This window comes from Gekko japonicus, unplaced genomic scaffold (assembly GCF_001447785.1).
Source record: "Gekko japonicus isolate JY-2015 unplaced genomic scaffold, Gekko_japonicus_V1.1 scaffold155, whole genome shotgun sequence".
Lineage (NCBI taxonomy): Eukaryota > Metazoa > Chordata > Lepidosauria > Squamata > Gekkonidae > Gekko > Gekko japonicus.
The window spans coordinates 235,724-253,438 of NW_015167534.1; the positions used below are offsets into that span (position 1 = coordinate 235,724).

Here is a 17,715-nt window from a genome sequence, read left to right on the forward strand (position 1 = left end):
GTCCAGGTAGGGGGCCAACTGCCGCGCCCGCCGGAGATGGAAAAAGGCGGACTTGACAGTGGCTGCCACCTGGGCCTCCATCGTTAAAGCGGAGTCCAGGTGAACTCCCAGACTCCGAACCCCAGACGCAGGCACCAAAGGCACCCCATCGAAGGTCGGGAGAGGGAACCCCACTCCTGTCCCGGTCCGACTCAGGCCCAGGACCTCCGTCTTCGCCGGGTTTAGTTTCAATCGACTCAGTCGGAGCCAACCAGCCACAGCTTCAAGTGCCCGATGCAGGTCATTGGGACTCGAGTCCAACCGGCCGCCCAGCATCAGATAGAGCTGGGTGTCATCCGCATATTGGTGACACCCCAGCCCATAACTCCGGATAATCTGGGCAAGGGGGCGCATATAGATGTTAAATAGCATCGGGGACAGCACAGCCCCCTGTGGCACCCCACACTCAATGGGGTACCTACGGGAGCGCTGGTCCCCGAAAACCACCCTTTATCCCCGACCTTGCAGGAAAGAGGCAAACCACTGAAGGGCAAGCCCCCGAATCCCCACGTTGGCAAGGCGATGGGTCAGCAACTGGTGGTCGACAGTGTCAAACGCTGCCGACAGGTCTAACAACACCAGTGCTGTCACACCGCCCCGATCCAGATGTCTCCGGAGATCGTCAGTCAGGGCGACCAAAGCCGTCTCGGTCCTGTGACCCGGGTGGAAGCCGGACTGGAAGGGATCTAAGATAATGGTTGGATTGTGCTGGAGTTCGGCTCTCCTTTTTATATGTCCCATTTATGTAAAACAAAAAAACTCTGTACTGCACAGACTTTATCCTTATTGGATTTTGTTAAAAATCAAAAACAACATTGCACCACAGCACAGTATTTTCACAAATCAATCTAGGTAGGGTTAAAAAAAAGTCTAAAACATATTCAACTTTCAATTGGTTCTTTTTAAGACCCTCACAACAACTGTTAAGAAGTCACAAGATAAGCAGTTAATAATAAAATTCCTTTTAGGAGGATTCCTAAACCACCACTCTGTTTATACCTTTGACACTAACCCAAACAACAACTTAGCACTCACCCTGGCTATTCAAATTCAGAGTTGCATTACCTCAAGAAGCAGCCTTTTAGTGCTTACCCTGGCTATTCTATTCACAGCTGCATTACCTCAAGGATCTCCTTTCATCTCCTCTCTTCCAAAGAATGCTAATTGCACTAGACTTTACTTCCTGAATAAGTAGGTCTCTCTCTGGCTATCCTCTGGTGCTCCTTGTTTCTGTGAATGTAGAAATTACATGCACCTTCTGCCTTCCCTATGGAACAAGCATTCCCTAAACAATGCTTTTATTGTACATTTTTATAGTAAGTACGATAACTGAATACATTTAATTGCTACACTCTCTTTCAACTGGAAATGTGAGCCAACACCTAAAAGAGACAGTATCATTTTTTTAACATACTCATGACTTTTGCAAAGCTAAGGATGGCAATCAAAAAAATTTTTTTTACAAAAACGTAAAACAGAACTGCTGCTTATAATGTTTATAATGCAGTAGTAGCATGCTGTCGGGCACTGATAGTGTGATCAATTTTACAGGAGTAAAATCACCAAAGCATTCAGTCTCTATTAATTGTGTTAGTTATGCAGTTTTCCAACTGTCTTTAATAATGTTAATAGGCTTTGAGCATGGCTTTTTGCTGAGTGACACAGGCAAATCAAAGTAGCAGTGTTTACAACTAGTGTGCCTTAATATCCAAATACAGCCACCTGCAAGGATGCACTGACCGTTCTTGGTATGCATGACTGATTTATGCTTTTCCCTTCTTAAAACTATGACCTCCATTTCAGAGGACAGTATTAAAATGTGGTCCCTAGAGGGCAGTGGAAGAATGCAAGTTTGTGAGTGTAAATCCATGCCTGATAGATTTAGCTCATCCACAACACAAGAAAGAAACACACTGTCCAAGCGTACAACAAGAAGAATGTTATTTAGAAAAGACAGCAAGGGAGAGGGAGAATGTTGTGAGAAATGGTAAATCTGAGTGACTGGTGGTTTGCCTCAAGGCTGAAAAACAGAAGGAAATATGAGTAAAAAAGTAAGTATAAAGAGGTAAGTATAAAGAGGTAAGTATAAAGAGGAAGAACAATGACAATACTGAAGAAGTGGAGAAAGAACAGAAAATGTTAACACTGTTAATATGCAGATGTGACAACCTATGCAACTATAAGAATTTTATATTTTAAAGCACGCCTATGCAAGTTGTGACCCATGAAACCAAGCACAGCTCGTAGGTGCATCTTACCCCTGATTTTGCAAAATCAGGCAGACAATCAGCAGGTATACTTCATGACTAGTGGGCTGGTGGGCTAGTTCAATGTGTCACAAACTGGGCATACATGCTTCAGACCAAAGACATGAACTGCTTTAGCCAGCCAGAGATATGTGATTACTAGAGCCGCTGGGATCGATGAGAGTTTTGCCAATTGATTCAGCAGCAGATGGAATTTATTTCAGTCAACATATTTAAAAACTCTTAGTTCTTGGACTGTAATCAAAAATGGCAAAAGCAGACCAAAACTAATGGAACGGGACTTTCCTGCTACCTCTTGCTACTTCTTTTTTTGGGGGGAGGAGTCTTCAAGTCACAGCTGGTCTACGACAACCCCACAGGATTTTCAAGGCAAGAGACTACCAGAGGTGTTTTGCCATTGCCTGCCTCTGTATAGTGACCCTGGAATTTCTTGGTAGTCTCCCATCCAAGTACTAACCAGAGCTGACCCTGCATAACTTCTAGGGTTGCCAAGTGTGAATTCAGCTGCAGCGGGGGACTCCCGGATGGCGGCTGGAGCACGCACACCGCATCCACATCGCCCAGAAGTGACGCGGGCACGCTGAGGGCGGGGCCACGACCATCCGAGGGAAAACCATAGAGTTTTCCCTCGGATGACCGTGGCCCTGCCCCCAGCCTGCCCGCGTCACTTCCGGGCAACATGCACGTCGGGGTGGAGTTCCCCCCAGGGCCCGATCTGCCAGTGGCAGGGAACGGGCCTCTGGGGCGGGGGTTTCCCCGCCCCCCAGGGGGACTTGGCAAGCCTAATAACTTCCAAGATCCGACAAGATCATCAGCTATCCAGCTACCCTTAGCTATCCAAGTCAGGGCTGCCTCTTACAAGGGCCCCTGAAATTCTACTCCTGGGGATTTAGTGAGAGGGTATGTGGTGGCAAGAGGGAATTGCAAAAATCACACACACACCTAAAAACTGCTGCACTAGTGTAACTAAGATTTTGCCAGCAGAACAGAACTTTTGGATCCAATCATCTGTCAATAGATGCTTAAATCCCAATGAAGTATAACTATACAGTTCATCTATAAATATCTTGTCATGAACATATATTCAGAACTAGACCAATCTAATAATGGACAGTTTTCAAGACCAATAGCAACTTTGGTTTCATGTACTCTTGACTGAACTTTTAGAAGCAAACCAGTCATGCCACTGAACATCAGTGAACTTACTGGCTTAAAATAAAGGTGTTAAAAACATGGCACATAAGCATGCGGTCATCATATATTTAAGGGGATGAAAATTGATGCAATAAAGAAAATAAATATGTTTTAGTGACTCTTGCCACTAGCAGTAAGAAATGGTTTAATCATAAACAGGTGAAAAGAAACATGCTAGATCAGAATTTAAAGAAACAGCATAAGAAAGTGTTTGAAGTGGTTTAGCTACAAACAAAAATCTGGGCAAAGAACACAAGCACAATTAAAGAGAGCCACTGCTAAGCTTCTATGCAAGGCACGTTTATCACAAGGCCCTATAACCCTGAATATAAAGTTAGAAAGCTCCCAGAGAGTGAAACAGCAATGTCTGTCACAGAGAAGACAGTGTCTAAGCTATCAATTGTGGGCTGAGGACCACTTTTTAATATTCAGGAACCGCTCATATGTCCAAGGAGTCTTTTAAAAGCTAGTGTTTCACCATACTGTTTATTCCAGGCAAAAAACTATATATGGTGAATTCTTGAAATGTCTTCCTTTGTTTCCTCCCTTCCAATACAGATTTGCACATCATCCCTTACCACAAATTTTCCAAGATTTTTAAGACAGAGGAGCAACTTTTGAGAATGCTACTGGGCCTTTTTAATTCATCTCTAAAAGAAAAAAAAAGCAAGGCAAGGGCCAGGAGGCACACACCAATATGCTTCAACAGGAGGAAAAAAATGCTACTAGAAATTATTAACGTGAACCTGATTGCTGTGGACTAACATCTTCTCCAATGTGAACCACACTGGTATTGCATGTCAGTAATGGAGCTTCTTGCTCTCTTTCATAGATTTCTGTAAAAGAAGAAGAAGAACATCAGCAGCTCCATACATGCTAATGTACATTGGGACATCTGTGATAAGTAATGTACTGCATTGTCTGCTTTCACTGATGATAGGAACTTCTGGACTCTTCCCTAAAATATCAGACCAAGGATGTGCTTTTCAAAAAATGTACAAAAGCAGCTATCAAATAATGTAAGGTTTGTTTTTTTATTTGAAAAAATGATATATACAAGACCATTATATATAATGACCTGCCCCTTTGAATTGCAATACAACAGGAAATTCACTCAACCACAAAGCTCTAGAAAGAAAGAAAGGTATTCAGTCTAACTCCCTTTATTCCAGATTAACAAGGAATAAGCAGCTATTATCATGGATTGACATTTATAATCACCAACATAAATAAGCAACTGCTCCATATTTAAACTCTTACTCTTACAATGGAAACAATCTATTCCTCCACCCCACCTCCCAACACTGTGATTAAAGTATATGAGAAGATAAAATTAGCTATTATATTTGTGCCTCTCCCTTTCCATCCTATGCAGGAACTCCAGAGTGGATGATCTCCTGAGTGGTCACCCAAAGAAACAGGAAAAAATATAGGCTAGGATTTGGCCCATGTCCTGTATATGCATGATTCAATGGTAGCCAGAATGGGAAGAATTCTTCTTACAATACCCTTCGTCTTGAATGGATGGTTTTGAAGCACATGCGTACGGGCTCCAAACTAGAAAGTAAAAAACACCGTGCGGGAACATCACTGAAATTCATTATCTAAGGTAGATTCTTGCAGGGCTCTTTTTTGTAGCAGGAACTCCTCTGCATATTAGGCAACACACTTCTAATGCAGCCAATCCTCCAAGAGCTTACAGATTTTAATAAGAAATCTTGCAGGGCTCTTTTTGTAGCAGGAACTCCTTTGCATATTAGGTGACACACCCCTAATGTAGCCAATCCTCCAAGAGCTTACAGTAGCCCCTGTAACTCTTCTTACAGGGGCTACCGTAAGCTCTTGGAGGATTGGCTACATTAGGGGTGTGTCACCTAATATGCAAAGGAGTTCCTGCTACAAAAAGAGCCCATAATAAGAATTCTTTTTAAAATCACATTGGTTTCATTGGTCATTTTTCCATAAGGAACATGTCTTCTGACTGTGCCCCAACTTGGTCTGACTGTGCCCCAATTTATCACTTTGTAGTCATCAGAAGTTGATGAAGTATTCTAAGTAAAGATCATGGAGTTATAGTCTGAGGAAACCGTCAGCATAAGAACATTACATAAGAATAAGAACGTTGCATGTAAAAGTTCCCTTGTGGTAGTACATCAAAAATCCATGCAAGCTACGGCCCTAGCTAAAGACTGTGTTTGCACTGTGAACGAAAGGATTGCCAGCTTTCTGATCCTCCACCTAAAATTCTTTGCCTGCTCTACAAAACTATGAGCTCTCTCTTGACACTTCCTTTGGCTCCAAGAATCAGGAAAAATAGAAAAAAAGTTATAGAAACACTGGATCAGGGCACTGAATAACAAAACCCTGTATTAATTTCAAAGCTTAAATTAAAAAAACTGAGGGTCTGGAAGGATCTAATTCCTCCCTTCCACCCCCGGCTGCCCAGTGTTACATGCTGGAGAAGAGAAAATAAAATCCAGTTCATTCGAAGCAAAGCCAATCTTAATTACCTTTCCCTGTGCCAATATCCATAGTTTGGAAAATTAAATCCTTTTCAGCAGCAGCACTGAAGTCCTCATGGGGCTGAATGTGATTTTCCTGCTTAAGGCCTCTTCTAATCAATGTGAGTCGAACTGTTTGGCCAGTGTGCCGCAGAACTTCCACAGCTTGCTGGTTAGTAAAACCCTGAAGATTTGTTCCATCCACCTGAAGGATTAAACATATGATAATTACCCACAGCCCACTAAAAGAAGGGGAAAATAATATACAACTGTGTCACTCAAAATGAGCCAAGCCCCATTTGAGCCATCTGCAAAATATTGGTTCTTGTTCTGGTCTCCAGCTTCCTGTTGTTGTTTTTCAATCCTTTGCTCTACTGTCATGTTGCTGAAACATACACACAGATACACATCTCCCCCTGGAAATAATGGGGAATTTCAGACAGGCGCTTTCTCCCGGTAGGGAACCGATTCTCAACCGGCTGCTGGTCTGTCATTTCAGACAGAACCCGGTTGAGAATCGGTTCCCTACCGGGATCTGACTGCCATTTCACACTCAAAAGTCTCTGTTCCGTATAGGAACCGGGAGGGAAGTGATTTACCTGTCAACCGCTTCCGAGGAGTATCCCATTCCCTCTCCCGGTTCTGATACGGTTCTTTCCCGCCTTTTTTCGGCCGCGCGGGCTTTTTTTTTTTTTGAACGTTCGGCTTATATCGATATAGCGATATAACGCTATACCGATCCCATTGGAATACATTGGAAAACTGGTATATCGATATATCGCTATAAGACGGACTTTTTAAAAAAAAAAAAAACCGTGGGGAAACAAAGCGGTGCGTGTGTGAAACGCCGAACCGCTTGTGAATCGGCTCCTTTCCGGTAGGGGCAAGCCGTGTGTGAAATGGCAGCCCTGTACCGGTTCATCTGGAAACGGAAGACTCCCGGCTTGAAACCGGGAGAAGACGGGTAATGTGAAATTCCCCAATATTCTGATTTATTCTGCTTTCAGTATTTATATCTGAAGCCACTCTAAGAGCACAAAGCTGAGTTTACCTAAGGATTTCCCATCATAACCTTATCAGTCCACAGCTCGGGTCCTATTGTTGGTTAAATAATATGGTGGTATAGCTGACCATGTGCTAGTAGCAGTTTGACGTGTTCATGCTATCAGAGATGACCATAACAGTAAAAGAAAAATAATCTAAAGGAAAAACTCTATAGAGGGTTAACACAACAATTACATTTCTGTCTATAGGAGCACAATTAACATTACTATCTGCATTAGGAACTATGTTTCCAAGAGCGGATGAGCAGCAGAAGGCACAAGAAAGACAGCTGTACTTGCAACAGACAACAGTATGTGGCAATGTAGGTATGACACACAAATAACAGTGCAATCTTAAATGGAGTTATACCCTCTTAAGTCCATTGAAGACAAGGACTTGGACAAGGACAGTTCAGGATTGCAGTTTTAAGTACCACGACTCCACTTAACCTTCTATTGGACGCACAATTTCATAGACTAGTTTTCCAGCTAGTAAATGTATATGATAGGGTACACTGTCCATTAAAACAGGTTATGTCTAACAATATTTTTAAAATCTTTTAAAATTATTTTCTACAAGTGAATCATGCATTTACAAGAGTAAACAATATAGATACATCTCCAACAAAACAACTCATCCATGATTACATACCGCTATAATTTGATCTCCAACGTGGATTCTACCATCATGTTCAACTGCACTGCCTTTTGTGATACTCTTTACAAAAATGCCAGAAGGTTCTGTGAATTAGAATTAAAGGTTGAGTAAGGAATACTACATTTCAGCCGCTACTATATCAGCACCACCCTCCAAATGCTCCGTATCTATAAATCACCACTCAGTAGTCTTTATCACAACTTAGGTTGCCACAACTGTGTGTGATGGATTTCCATCAGAGCATTTAACCTAAAGCACTATAATGTCAGTCAATGCAGGTTCACTGAAGCCACTTTCATCTAAAGTCTTAATACTGAGGGCAAATTTACACTTTTAAACATGTGCATGTAGAAGCAGGAAACTCCAACTGTTGGCTTCTTGGCTTATGCATGTGTATGCATGAGAACATAAGAAGAGACCTGATGGATCAGACCAATGGTACATCTAGTCCAGCATCCTGTCTCACACAGTGGCCAACCAGTTCCTCTGATGTTGCCTCCTGGCTCTGGGATTCAGAGGCTAAGTGACTCTGAATATGGAGGTTCCCCTCAGTCATCATGGCTAGTAGCCACTGACAGACCTCTCCTCCATGAATCTATCTACAAGAACACAAGAAGAGCCCTGCTGGGTCAGACCAATGGTCCAACTCATCCATCATCCAGCCTCACACAGTAGCGTACTAGTTCCTCTGGAGGGCCAGCAACAGTGCATAGAGACAATGACAATGTATACAACCTTCAAAATATGTGTTCGTCTCACTCATAACTACAGTTATAGTGCGTGCCCAGACAACTTCTATATGTTGCAAATACTATGAGTGAGGTTGCTCCAAGTCCTCTAGTTACTAAGACGTAATGTGAACATTCAAAAGAAGCAGGGATTTTTGCAGAACCCTTGATTTTAACAAAGTGAATGAACAATGCTACCAAGCTACTCCAATCTGCACAATCATCAGTTAAAAACTCTAAATTTAGAAACCCATTTTTTTCACAAATATGAATCCACAAAAATTCTTCTGTACTTTTAAAGATTTATAGTGCAATCCTAAGCAACTTACACCATAGGTCCACTGATTTCAAGGACCTAGAAGGATGTCACTTTGTTTAGTACTGTTAGACCATTGCCTGAAAAAACTCTTGGTGCAATCTTTAACAGAGCTAAACACTTCTAAGCACAGTCAAAGCAAAAAACTGGGCTGGGTATAAGGAGGGGGAAATCAGCTTTGTATTTGCATACTACTATTAATATTACCTGAAATTTTGTCTCCAATGTAGCCAGCAATAGTTATCCCTAATCCTTGGATGTTTTTTGTAAGCTCCACATCAAATGTGGTTCCATCTGTGTCATTTCCAACTTGTGTCTCCTCTTCTCTCTTAGGAAAAAAAGGAAAAATATATAAACTTTGAAAGGCTGTTATGTTCTCTAAAGCCAGTCCTTACCTGAACCAACAGTAGTTATACATCTTATCCAAGCAGCCAAACTACACAGATAACATTCCTCACCAGAATGCTACAGGGACATCGGTTAGACAGATGGCAGCCCTCCTACAAAACTAGTAAAGCCCTGACAAAATGAGCATGACACATCTTCAAAGTAGTTTCTAACACAGCTACTTTCTAGAATGTATCACAGTTTGGGTATTCTTTAATCTCTCCATTCCACAGAGATCACTGTCATAAAAAATCACACACACACACACACAACCACACAACACTCCCAACAAAACTGGCCTTTTTTGAAGAAAAGTATGGCAACATTTTGAAGTATTTTCATCCAGTAAAAACAAAGCATCACACAATTGGACCTGTTATTTATTTTTTAAAAAACAAAGAAAATAAGTTCCACTTGACAGGATCATGACTGATCAAGGTGCAAGGATGACCTTTTCTAATAAAAGACTGTCACAAAGTACCCACTTATGAGAACAATTTTTTTAAAAAGCCTTATTATGTAAAATGTTCCAATATATTTGGCAAGTTTCCCTGTTTGAGGTACAGATATATACCCTATGTCCTTAGCGATTCTTAAATGGTGAGCTATCGTTTAAGTGTGTTATCTAGATACCTTACACATCAGTGAATGTTAGAGCAAGAGTAGCACAAGAGTGGGATAGAAAGGTGAACTAAAAAGTAGATCTTGAAGGCAGGCAAAATCCTGGGAAAGTAAAATGGCAAAGTAAAAATGACCCAAGAACTCATGCATGCAATAAGTACTAACAGCAGTTTGATTTTTGTAATTATTTCCTGAAAATCAAATACCAAATTGCCTTCTACTCATCCCTTGGAAAAGCAATCGGTATAAAATCAATGAGCAATTTAAGGAAAGACTTTCTTATAAGCTAGTTTCCCCAAAATAATGTATTTGATACATATGGGGAACTTGCCTGAAAACAAGAAGGGCAAAAATGAAACTTAAAAAAAAAAAAATTAAAACCAGAGAAATAAATTATGCCACTGGCAAAAATGTTTGACACTGATTCTTTCTTTACCTCCTTTACTTACGACAGTTCAACTGCAGAACACCTCATTCCACCAAATATAATCAAGTTAACTGAAGCGTCCTACCAAACAGCTGTCACATAAACTACACAGGACAGAGACTCTTGCTAGAACTGATGTGGGTGGGTGTTTTTAATCAAAACAAATGCAGGAATATCTGCATTATTCCACTTGATTGTATTTCTTTGTTTAAGTACACACACAGCCTACCTCAAATCCCCTTGGTGTCTTTTTCAGAATGTTAAGAGAAGGAGTCGTTTGTGACTCAGGAGCAAGCAGAAGGCAGGGGGGGGCTTTGGTAAATAAGGGGCACTTTTCAGGGAGCAAAGGAAGATAGCCAGCACAGCAAAACAGAAATGAAGGGTACTGCGTGCAATGTAGATAGCAGCTGGCTAGTTGGCACATGGCTAGTAGCAGCTGAAGTTGTGGCAGCTGATCTAGGTGAAGAGCTGCAGCTGTGTGCCGGCTGGCACCGAAAGCAGCCGCCTGATGGATGCCGGGGATGCTGAGGTGAATGTGGGAAGCAAGAGAAGAAAGGCATATTGGAGAAACGGTTTTAATAATCCAGCTGGACGGAAAGGGCTTCCACGGCATAAGTGGGAGGTGTCGCAACACACTGATTACTCAGCTGTTGCTAAAGCACCATTCAAGTGGCCCATTGAGGTTAGTGGGTTAGAAATTATTTGCATATTTCTATGTCAGGCTCCCAAAGTCCCTAGTGCACAGACCTACTACTGACTACTGGGGGGATTTTTAATTTGTATGACTGTAAAGTACTGTCCTTTTACATGTTTAAGAACTATTCAAAACACGGCAGCCCAAGCAGTAATGAACCACCAGTCAGTTTCCAGTGTCAATTCCTAAATGTATCTTGCCTGTTCTTACCTGGTTATCTGGTATGCACGTTTGTACTGGGGTGCCTGGAGGGACTGCTGGTGGTACTGGCTCCTCTACTGGACCTCTGGCTATAACCAGCTTCACTCTGTTCCCGCACTGCCTCAGGACTTGTGCCACCTGCTCACTGCCCATTCCAGCCAGGTCTGTATCACCGATTTTCAAGATGTGGTCTCCACTGCGCAGCCTACCATGCTGGATGAGGAAGAAGCTAACTGCTTAGCAAGTGACAATAAAGTCAGTCAAATGTTCACACTAGAATGCATTGCTGTTTTACAGAATGTTAATGATGACACATGCATGTTTTTCTGCCACGGTCACTACTCCTACTAAGTGTGGAATTTCTCAGCCTGGTCATAAGTACACGCATGTCAGGGTTCTCCATATTGCAACCAGGGTGGATGTACACCAATTCACAAGCCCACAGCATGGGAAACTGAGTCACTTTCCACTTTATGGATACCTAGCAACCTAGGCCCCTCTGCATTGGTTATGTGTAACAAGAAGCAAAATTAAGGTTCATAGATAGGCTATCTACATTCCACAGCAAGGAAGAAAAGGCCTCAGCCCAAGGCAAATTATCTCCCAGTGGCAAACAATGGCTTAAATCCCACAAATGGCAGGGATTTCCATATGCAGAGAGCAGGGGTTCTCAGCCTCACCCCTCCAATGGCAGTCCAAAATCTCCCCCCCCCCCACGCACACTGCTTCTGTGGGAAAGGCAACCCCCAGAAACAGTTTTGGAAGAATCAGAGATCTATAGAAGGAGGGTCTGCCTGAGGAAATCCTCTGTAATATTAAGGCTACAGCGGAAATCCATTCTAGCCTAAAAGAGCATTGTTAATACACTGGGTTGAATCCTGCAATCTATTGGTACAAGGATTGCAGGATCGTCTTCACTTTTCTCTCCCCTCTCAAGGGGTCAGGCAGGTACAGCAGGGAGGGGGAAGGGACCAAATAACTCCTTTGTTTCTTTCCATGAGCAGAGTTCCACTCGTGCAAGAAGCAGAATAGGCAATTTCATCTCCTTCCCCCTCCCCAGTACAGCCAGCCACCCATCCAGCACAACTTTAATACACACAAATCCCTCAACCCTGGGAATAAACTTTCCCAGCATTGGAAAGGCCTCCTGGGAAGCAGAGTACAAGTCAGATCCTAGATCGTCAGTGCTTTCTGCTGGCACTTCACAGGACCCAAACCACTCTTTTTTCTTTCACATTCTTTCCATACCACCTAGGCAATCAGCATCCACAGAAGAAACACTCAGAGTGGATGGGTGGGATATCTAACAATTCCCAATGGCATTGATGTGACATCTATAATTGTCACCAACTGCATGTGTTGAAGTGAGTCCGGCTGGGACTCGGTCTGGCTGGGACTTTTACAAGTTTAAGTGTCATCCCCAAGAAACTTACAGTCTATTGTGTTTTGAGTGGATGTGCATCACCCATCATGAAGACGATATTGTTCCATATAGCATGATAGCACCCTCTATTTCCACCTCAAAAAGTGTGTGTGTGTGTGTGTGTAATGTTTCCATAATTCCGTACCACTGATCAGTGATGTGGAACAGAAAATTGTCTGTAGTAGAAAATCTTCTCATTATATAACGTTTTCTCTGCTACAATTTTTCCTGAGGAAAAAATTCTACTCCTAAAACTGAAATTCACAACATTCTGGATGGACACAATACCAGTCCAGTTGGGGCAGCAAACGATAAACATCGTTGCAGTAAATCACAGGAACAAATGCAACTCTTTAAAATTAGTATATTTTCCATGTTTTAATTTTTTTTTCTTTCAAATTTAAATAATTTAAAAGAGCTGCCATGTCTTGAAATATGTTTAAGTATTCTGATAAACTACATTTTCAAATAAAATGTTGTATTTATTTGAATATGCTATTTAAATCCCACACTTTCTTTAGTGATTTTACCTAGTCAAATATTTCATTTAACTATCTTGGCTATAATGCAGTTGTTTACTAAGTGTAAGTCAAATAAGAATGCTAAGTCAGATACCAGTTGATTTAGGACATCAAGAATGTTTTTACAATGCGAGGGTTAGTTATCAGAGTAAAAATGTTCAGAAAACCCCACTTGATTTATTACATTTATATTCTCTTTTGCTTCCTTACAACTCAAGGCAGTAAACACGGGCAGCTTCCACTGGGGCAATGAGATCTACTGCGTTTCAGCTAGGTTACAGCGTTAAGTCCCATCAGACTATTCCCTGGAACCATTTGCATCTCTATCACTGATGCAGTAGACAGGAACTGCTAGAATATACCTGATCAGCTATTCCTCCTGGAAGGATGGTTTTGACTATCACTCCAGTTGATTTTCCACCAACTATCCCAAATCCCAGACCTGATCCATCATTCACCAACTCAATGGTCTCTACATGCTGCCAATGAACCTGCAAAGATAGAAATTAAAAATAAACTCATAAAACATTATAGCATTAAAGTTAGCCCATTTTTAGTACTATGGAAACAAAGATATTCATCAAGGCACGTTTGCACATACCGTATACTAAACATGATTTTAAGACTTTATCTGTATAGTACTGGTTCATATGTTTTATATGGTTTTATGGCCACTGGTGCCACTACTGTAAGCCGCCCTGAGCCTGCTCGCAGGGAGGGCAGGGTATAAATGGAATTAATAAAATAAACAATAACAAAATAAATAAATATCTTATTTCCCTGCATTTACCCATGATTTACCCATAATCAATCACTGTGCTAGGTTCTCCATTCCAACTATATTCAATGGCAAATAAAATAGTATCTAGGATCTCAACAATTTAGAATAACATGGGTTCCAGGAATCAACATTTATTTTTGTTGATAAGAATGATCCTTCCCCTCATCATGCCCGCCATAAAGCTAGAAAAACCTTACTCCACTGCAACAGAAAATAAATCAATGAGCAATTTCTACAACATTGGGGGGGGGGGGGTTAAGCCATCCACCCCCACATCTTATTCCCAACCTGAAATAGATCCAGGAGTGTTTCAGGTCAGACGAACTGCATGGAGGGAGGGAGGCTTAAACCCATCTCTCCTTGCAATGTGATCTATGTCAGAATTGGGGTGCTATGCCCCCAGCAACTGCATTTTTTTCACACAGACACATACACAAAAAGCTTGGATATCCGATCAGAAATTCCCAGCATGTCATCTGATCTAGCCCTGAAACACAGGAAGGGGAGGGGCTCCTCTGAAATTAGTACTGAACGAGTACATTTCAAACAATGACCATCTTGATTCCCTGACTGACTGCATCCTGAATACAGTGAACCTCAGCTGTGTACAAGATGCTACAATCTACACATAGGATGGCAGGCAGTCTGTTTGCCACTGAAAACCTCTTCCATGTCACAAAGGCTCTCTTTATCCACATGACAAAGCTAAGTACGTGGCATGTCTCCACCCCAGCACTTTGTCTTCTGTGGGACAGGGATGACACTATGAGAAGCCCATTAAAAGCATTATGCCCCCCGGCTTCCGGTTTGGCTCCCGCGAATGGCGGACGCATCCTCGGGTCGCTCCCGAGGGCGTCTCGCCCACCCGCGGTGGAGGAGGGAATCCGCGCGAGCGGAGACCCAAACGAGCCCCTCAGAAAGAGAGGGGCTCGGATCCGGGGCGCGTTAGGGCGCACTAGGAGGGAGTCTCTTTCTCTGCCGAGCGGTCGGAAATCGAGACTCTCGCCATGCCCTGCCCCAATGGACCTTGCTGCGTGAGCGACCCCGTATGGGGTTTAGGGGAGCCACCAGACGTCACCGAGTGATAAAGCGAACAACTGATGAAATGAAAAAAGAAAAGATCGGCTAAACTGTGAGTTGTCAAATGTGAAGAAAAAGAATTAAGAGCGCTCCACCCCCCCCAGCGGAAAAGACGAGGAGGTAAACCCTCTAACTTCGTTAGCGAGAGAATAAAGGGGGGGGAATGGACTGTGCGAGTAGTGGTGATTTGTTTTGATGCATTTGGAGTAAAACGAGAAAATTTCTGTTTCTTTGGAGCGCGTTTTAAGAACTTTATTAAAAGTAAACAAAAATAATAAGATGTCGGCGCTGGGCTAAAAGACAAGCGGAGAAGAAGGGAGGAACTTTTGGTCTGGACATCTGCTTTTTCGTGAGAACCGGCTGATTAATGTACAGCGAAGAGAATGGCAGCGTTTAAAAAGTGAAACTGGAATCAAAAAAAAAGAAAAGAAAATCCATTCTCAGAGCTAGAGATCTTTTGAAAGGGCATGAAAGAGCATGAAAGAGTGAAGATTTACAGTATATGAAATGGAAGCGTTAACAGCAACCCGGAGGAGGACTGGAAAAGCCGGAGAGAGGGAAACAGAAGAAGCCCCTCCATAAAATTGGGAATTTAAAAGAAGCCAGCACGCGAAGGAACGGTTCTGAATGCGCCTTGAGGAAACTTTAACTAACAGAGCATCAAATGAACACTACTAATACACTAACATAGATAACACCTTTAACTGGTTTGAAGAAAGAAGTTTGACTGCACACAGAAGAAGCCTAAGAAGATAATTTGGACATTACTAATAGATTAATTTACAAGTTAATATATCACTCAGCTTTCTCTTTCTCCCACTATATACCCTCCCTATTTTTCTATTTAAGCGAAATACCTCCCCTTTTTAGGAGAGTAAATAAAGCCTTTATTTTTTAAAAAAAAGCATTATGCCCCCCATAGGAAGTCACCTCAACCAATGGCAGCCATCATGCCTCCATTTTTTAATAGTTCCCACAATCCTGGATTTGAGTTGAAAGACAAAAACAAGAGTGTGGGAAGTTTCCTCTGCAGATGCTACTTTACTCATCTGTCTGCTTAAAATGCAGGAAGAAGATGTTGTGAAAATATCTTCTAACTTGAGGGAGAAGAACCATTAATCCACAAAAGTACAAAAGAGTAGCACTTAAACTGCAACCACCCACAAGCTGAGAAAAAAGAAGATACATTCATTTTCCCAGTGAGTCTGGTGTACTCACCGGATTGGAGTGGGCTGAGATTGTGCTAGCAGCTGACGGAGACCGAGAAACAACAGGACTGATGAGCTGAGGCAAAGAGCCCCTAGCCACAACCAGCTGGACACTATCTTTTGCTTTCTGTAGGATGCCGATAGCCTGTTGATGTGTAATTGTTTGATCGAGGGCTTGCCTGTTTATAGCAAGAATTTGATCTGCTTCCTGCAGCCTTCCATCTCTGTTACAAGGCGTGTAAAGAGAAATCAACAATAAATGTTGTCACTAAACATTACAACCATTTTTGACAGGTTTTTTTTTCTAAAGTGGCTTTATTTAATCCTGGGTTTTCCCCCCTATTTCTTCCAGATATATTTTTTTTTAATCTTTCCCAGCAGTTTTGCCGTGAGCAACTCTCTTGGCACCCTGGTGATCAGCTCCCTTTGAAGCTAATCCCACTGCCACTCTCTCCAGACTTTACCCCACAGCTAGCTCCTTCTCCCTGCAACCCCCCCATCTGAGACTAAGCATATTACATGTGGATTGCCCCCAGCTTTCTCCACATATAGCCTAGGAACTATACTCTAAACTTTTAGCTTGCTGCTTAGCAGACCAAACATTATGATCCATTCAGCATAAAAGTGCTGAATATTCATTGTTCCACACAGTTTACTTGCAAAAACACTTTCATTGAGCCATAAGGAAGATAAAAAATCCTTTAGTATTATTTTTTACTCACAAGGTACCTATGTTACGAAGCAAATTTCCTGCATTCACATTTAAATAATTCCATGCAAAGTCAGATCTTTAAATCAAGCAGTGAGTCTAATCTGTGTCTTTTTTAAAAGAGAAGAACTATGTAAAGCACACTGGACACAAACAGCCAAAGGGAAATCCCATGAATTACAGAGGGAGAACTAAGTACAGGTTTAACTCTCTCCCACTGAAATGTAGGACACTGAACAGTGACTAGCTCTGGTTGGATTGCACCCATTGTTTTTGTATTCTGTTAAACTTATCTCTGTGTTTGTGTGTAGCAGTGAGTTAAAGGCTTTGGGTTCCCACCCCCACCTCACACAATTTCTTATCACCCACCCAAATCAAATGGGAGAATGCCTGTCCATTCGTGAGTCATAGCTGCATTCCTCTTATGAGGTGTTCCCATCCCCCAAACATGAAGAAAGTAGGTATCAGCATTTTTACCTGTGCGCTACACTCCCCTCTTGAATCTCCTGCACAAATATGCCCAGTTCACCTCTGTATTCACTCTTCAGGCCAACAACACTGAAGCCTAGTCCACCACTTGGAGGTTTCACAAGCTCTATAGTCTCAACAAGTCGTCCCTGTTAACAAACACAATGAGTAAGAAAGTACCACTTTGTAATAAATTCAAATGTAGCACCAGGGAAATGACTGAAAAATCCATGTACATTCAACAACACTCTTTAAAGCAATACAAGTTATACGGAGATGGTTATGAATGTCAAATTTCCTGGTCATCTTTTTACAGAAAAACCAGAGGAAGGTGACTGACTCGAAATATGACATTATAACAGGAAATGGGAAATAATTAAATGCAAGAAAACAATAACTAATAAAACAAGCCTGATGCTGATTAATGAACCGGTCCCTTCACCCCATGG

At 42.0% G+C, this 17,715-nt stretch overlaps 1 protein-coding gene across 1 annotated transcript in view; it reads right to left on the bottom strand.

Annotated features, from left to right (window-relative positions):
* MPDZ (multiple PDZ domain protein) overlaps positions 1-17,715 on the bottom strand; it is a 113,289-nt gene that overhangs the window by 83,779 nt on the left and 11,795 nt on the right. Inside the window, exons 4-11 of the mRNA XM_015413485.1 lie at positions 17,276-17,415; positions 16,100-16,313; positions 13,383-13,511; positions 11,086-11,289; positions 8,954-9,074; positions 7,697-7,785; positions 6,011-6,206; positions 4,247-4,336 (exon numbers count right to left, since the gene is read on the bottom strand). Of these exons, the coding sequence (XP_015268971.1) occupies positions 4,247-4,336; positions 6,011-6,206; positions 7,697-7,785; positions 8,954-9,074; positions 11,086-11,289; positions 13,383-13,511; positions 16,100-16,313; positions 17,276-17,415 (1,183 nt within the window). The remainder of the gene's footprint in view (positions 1-4,246; positions 4,337-6,010; positions 6,207-7,696; positions 7,786-8,953; positions 9,075-11,085; positions 11,290-13,382; positions 13,512-16,099; positions 16,314-17,275; positions 17,416-17,715) is intronic.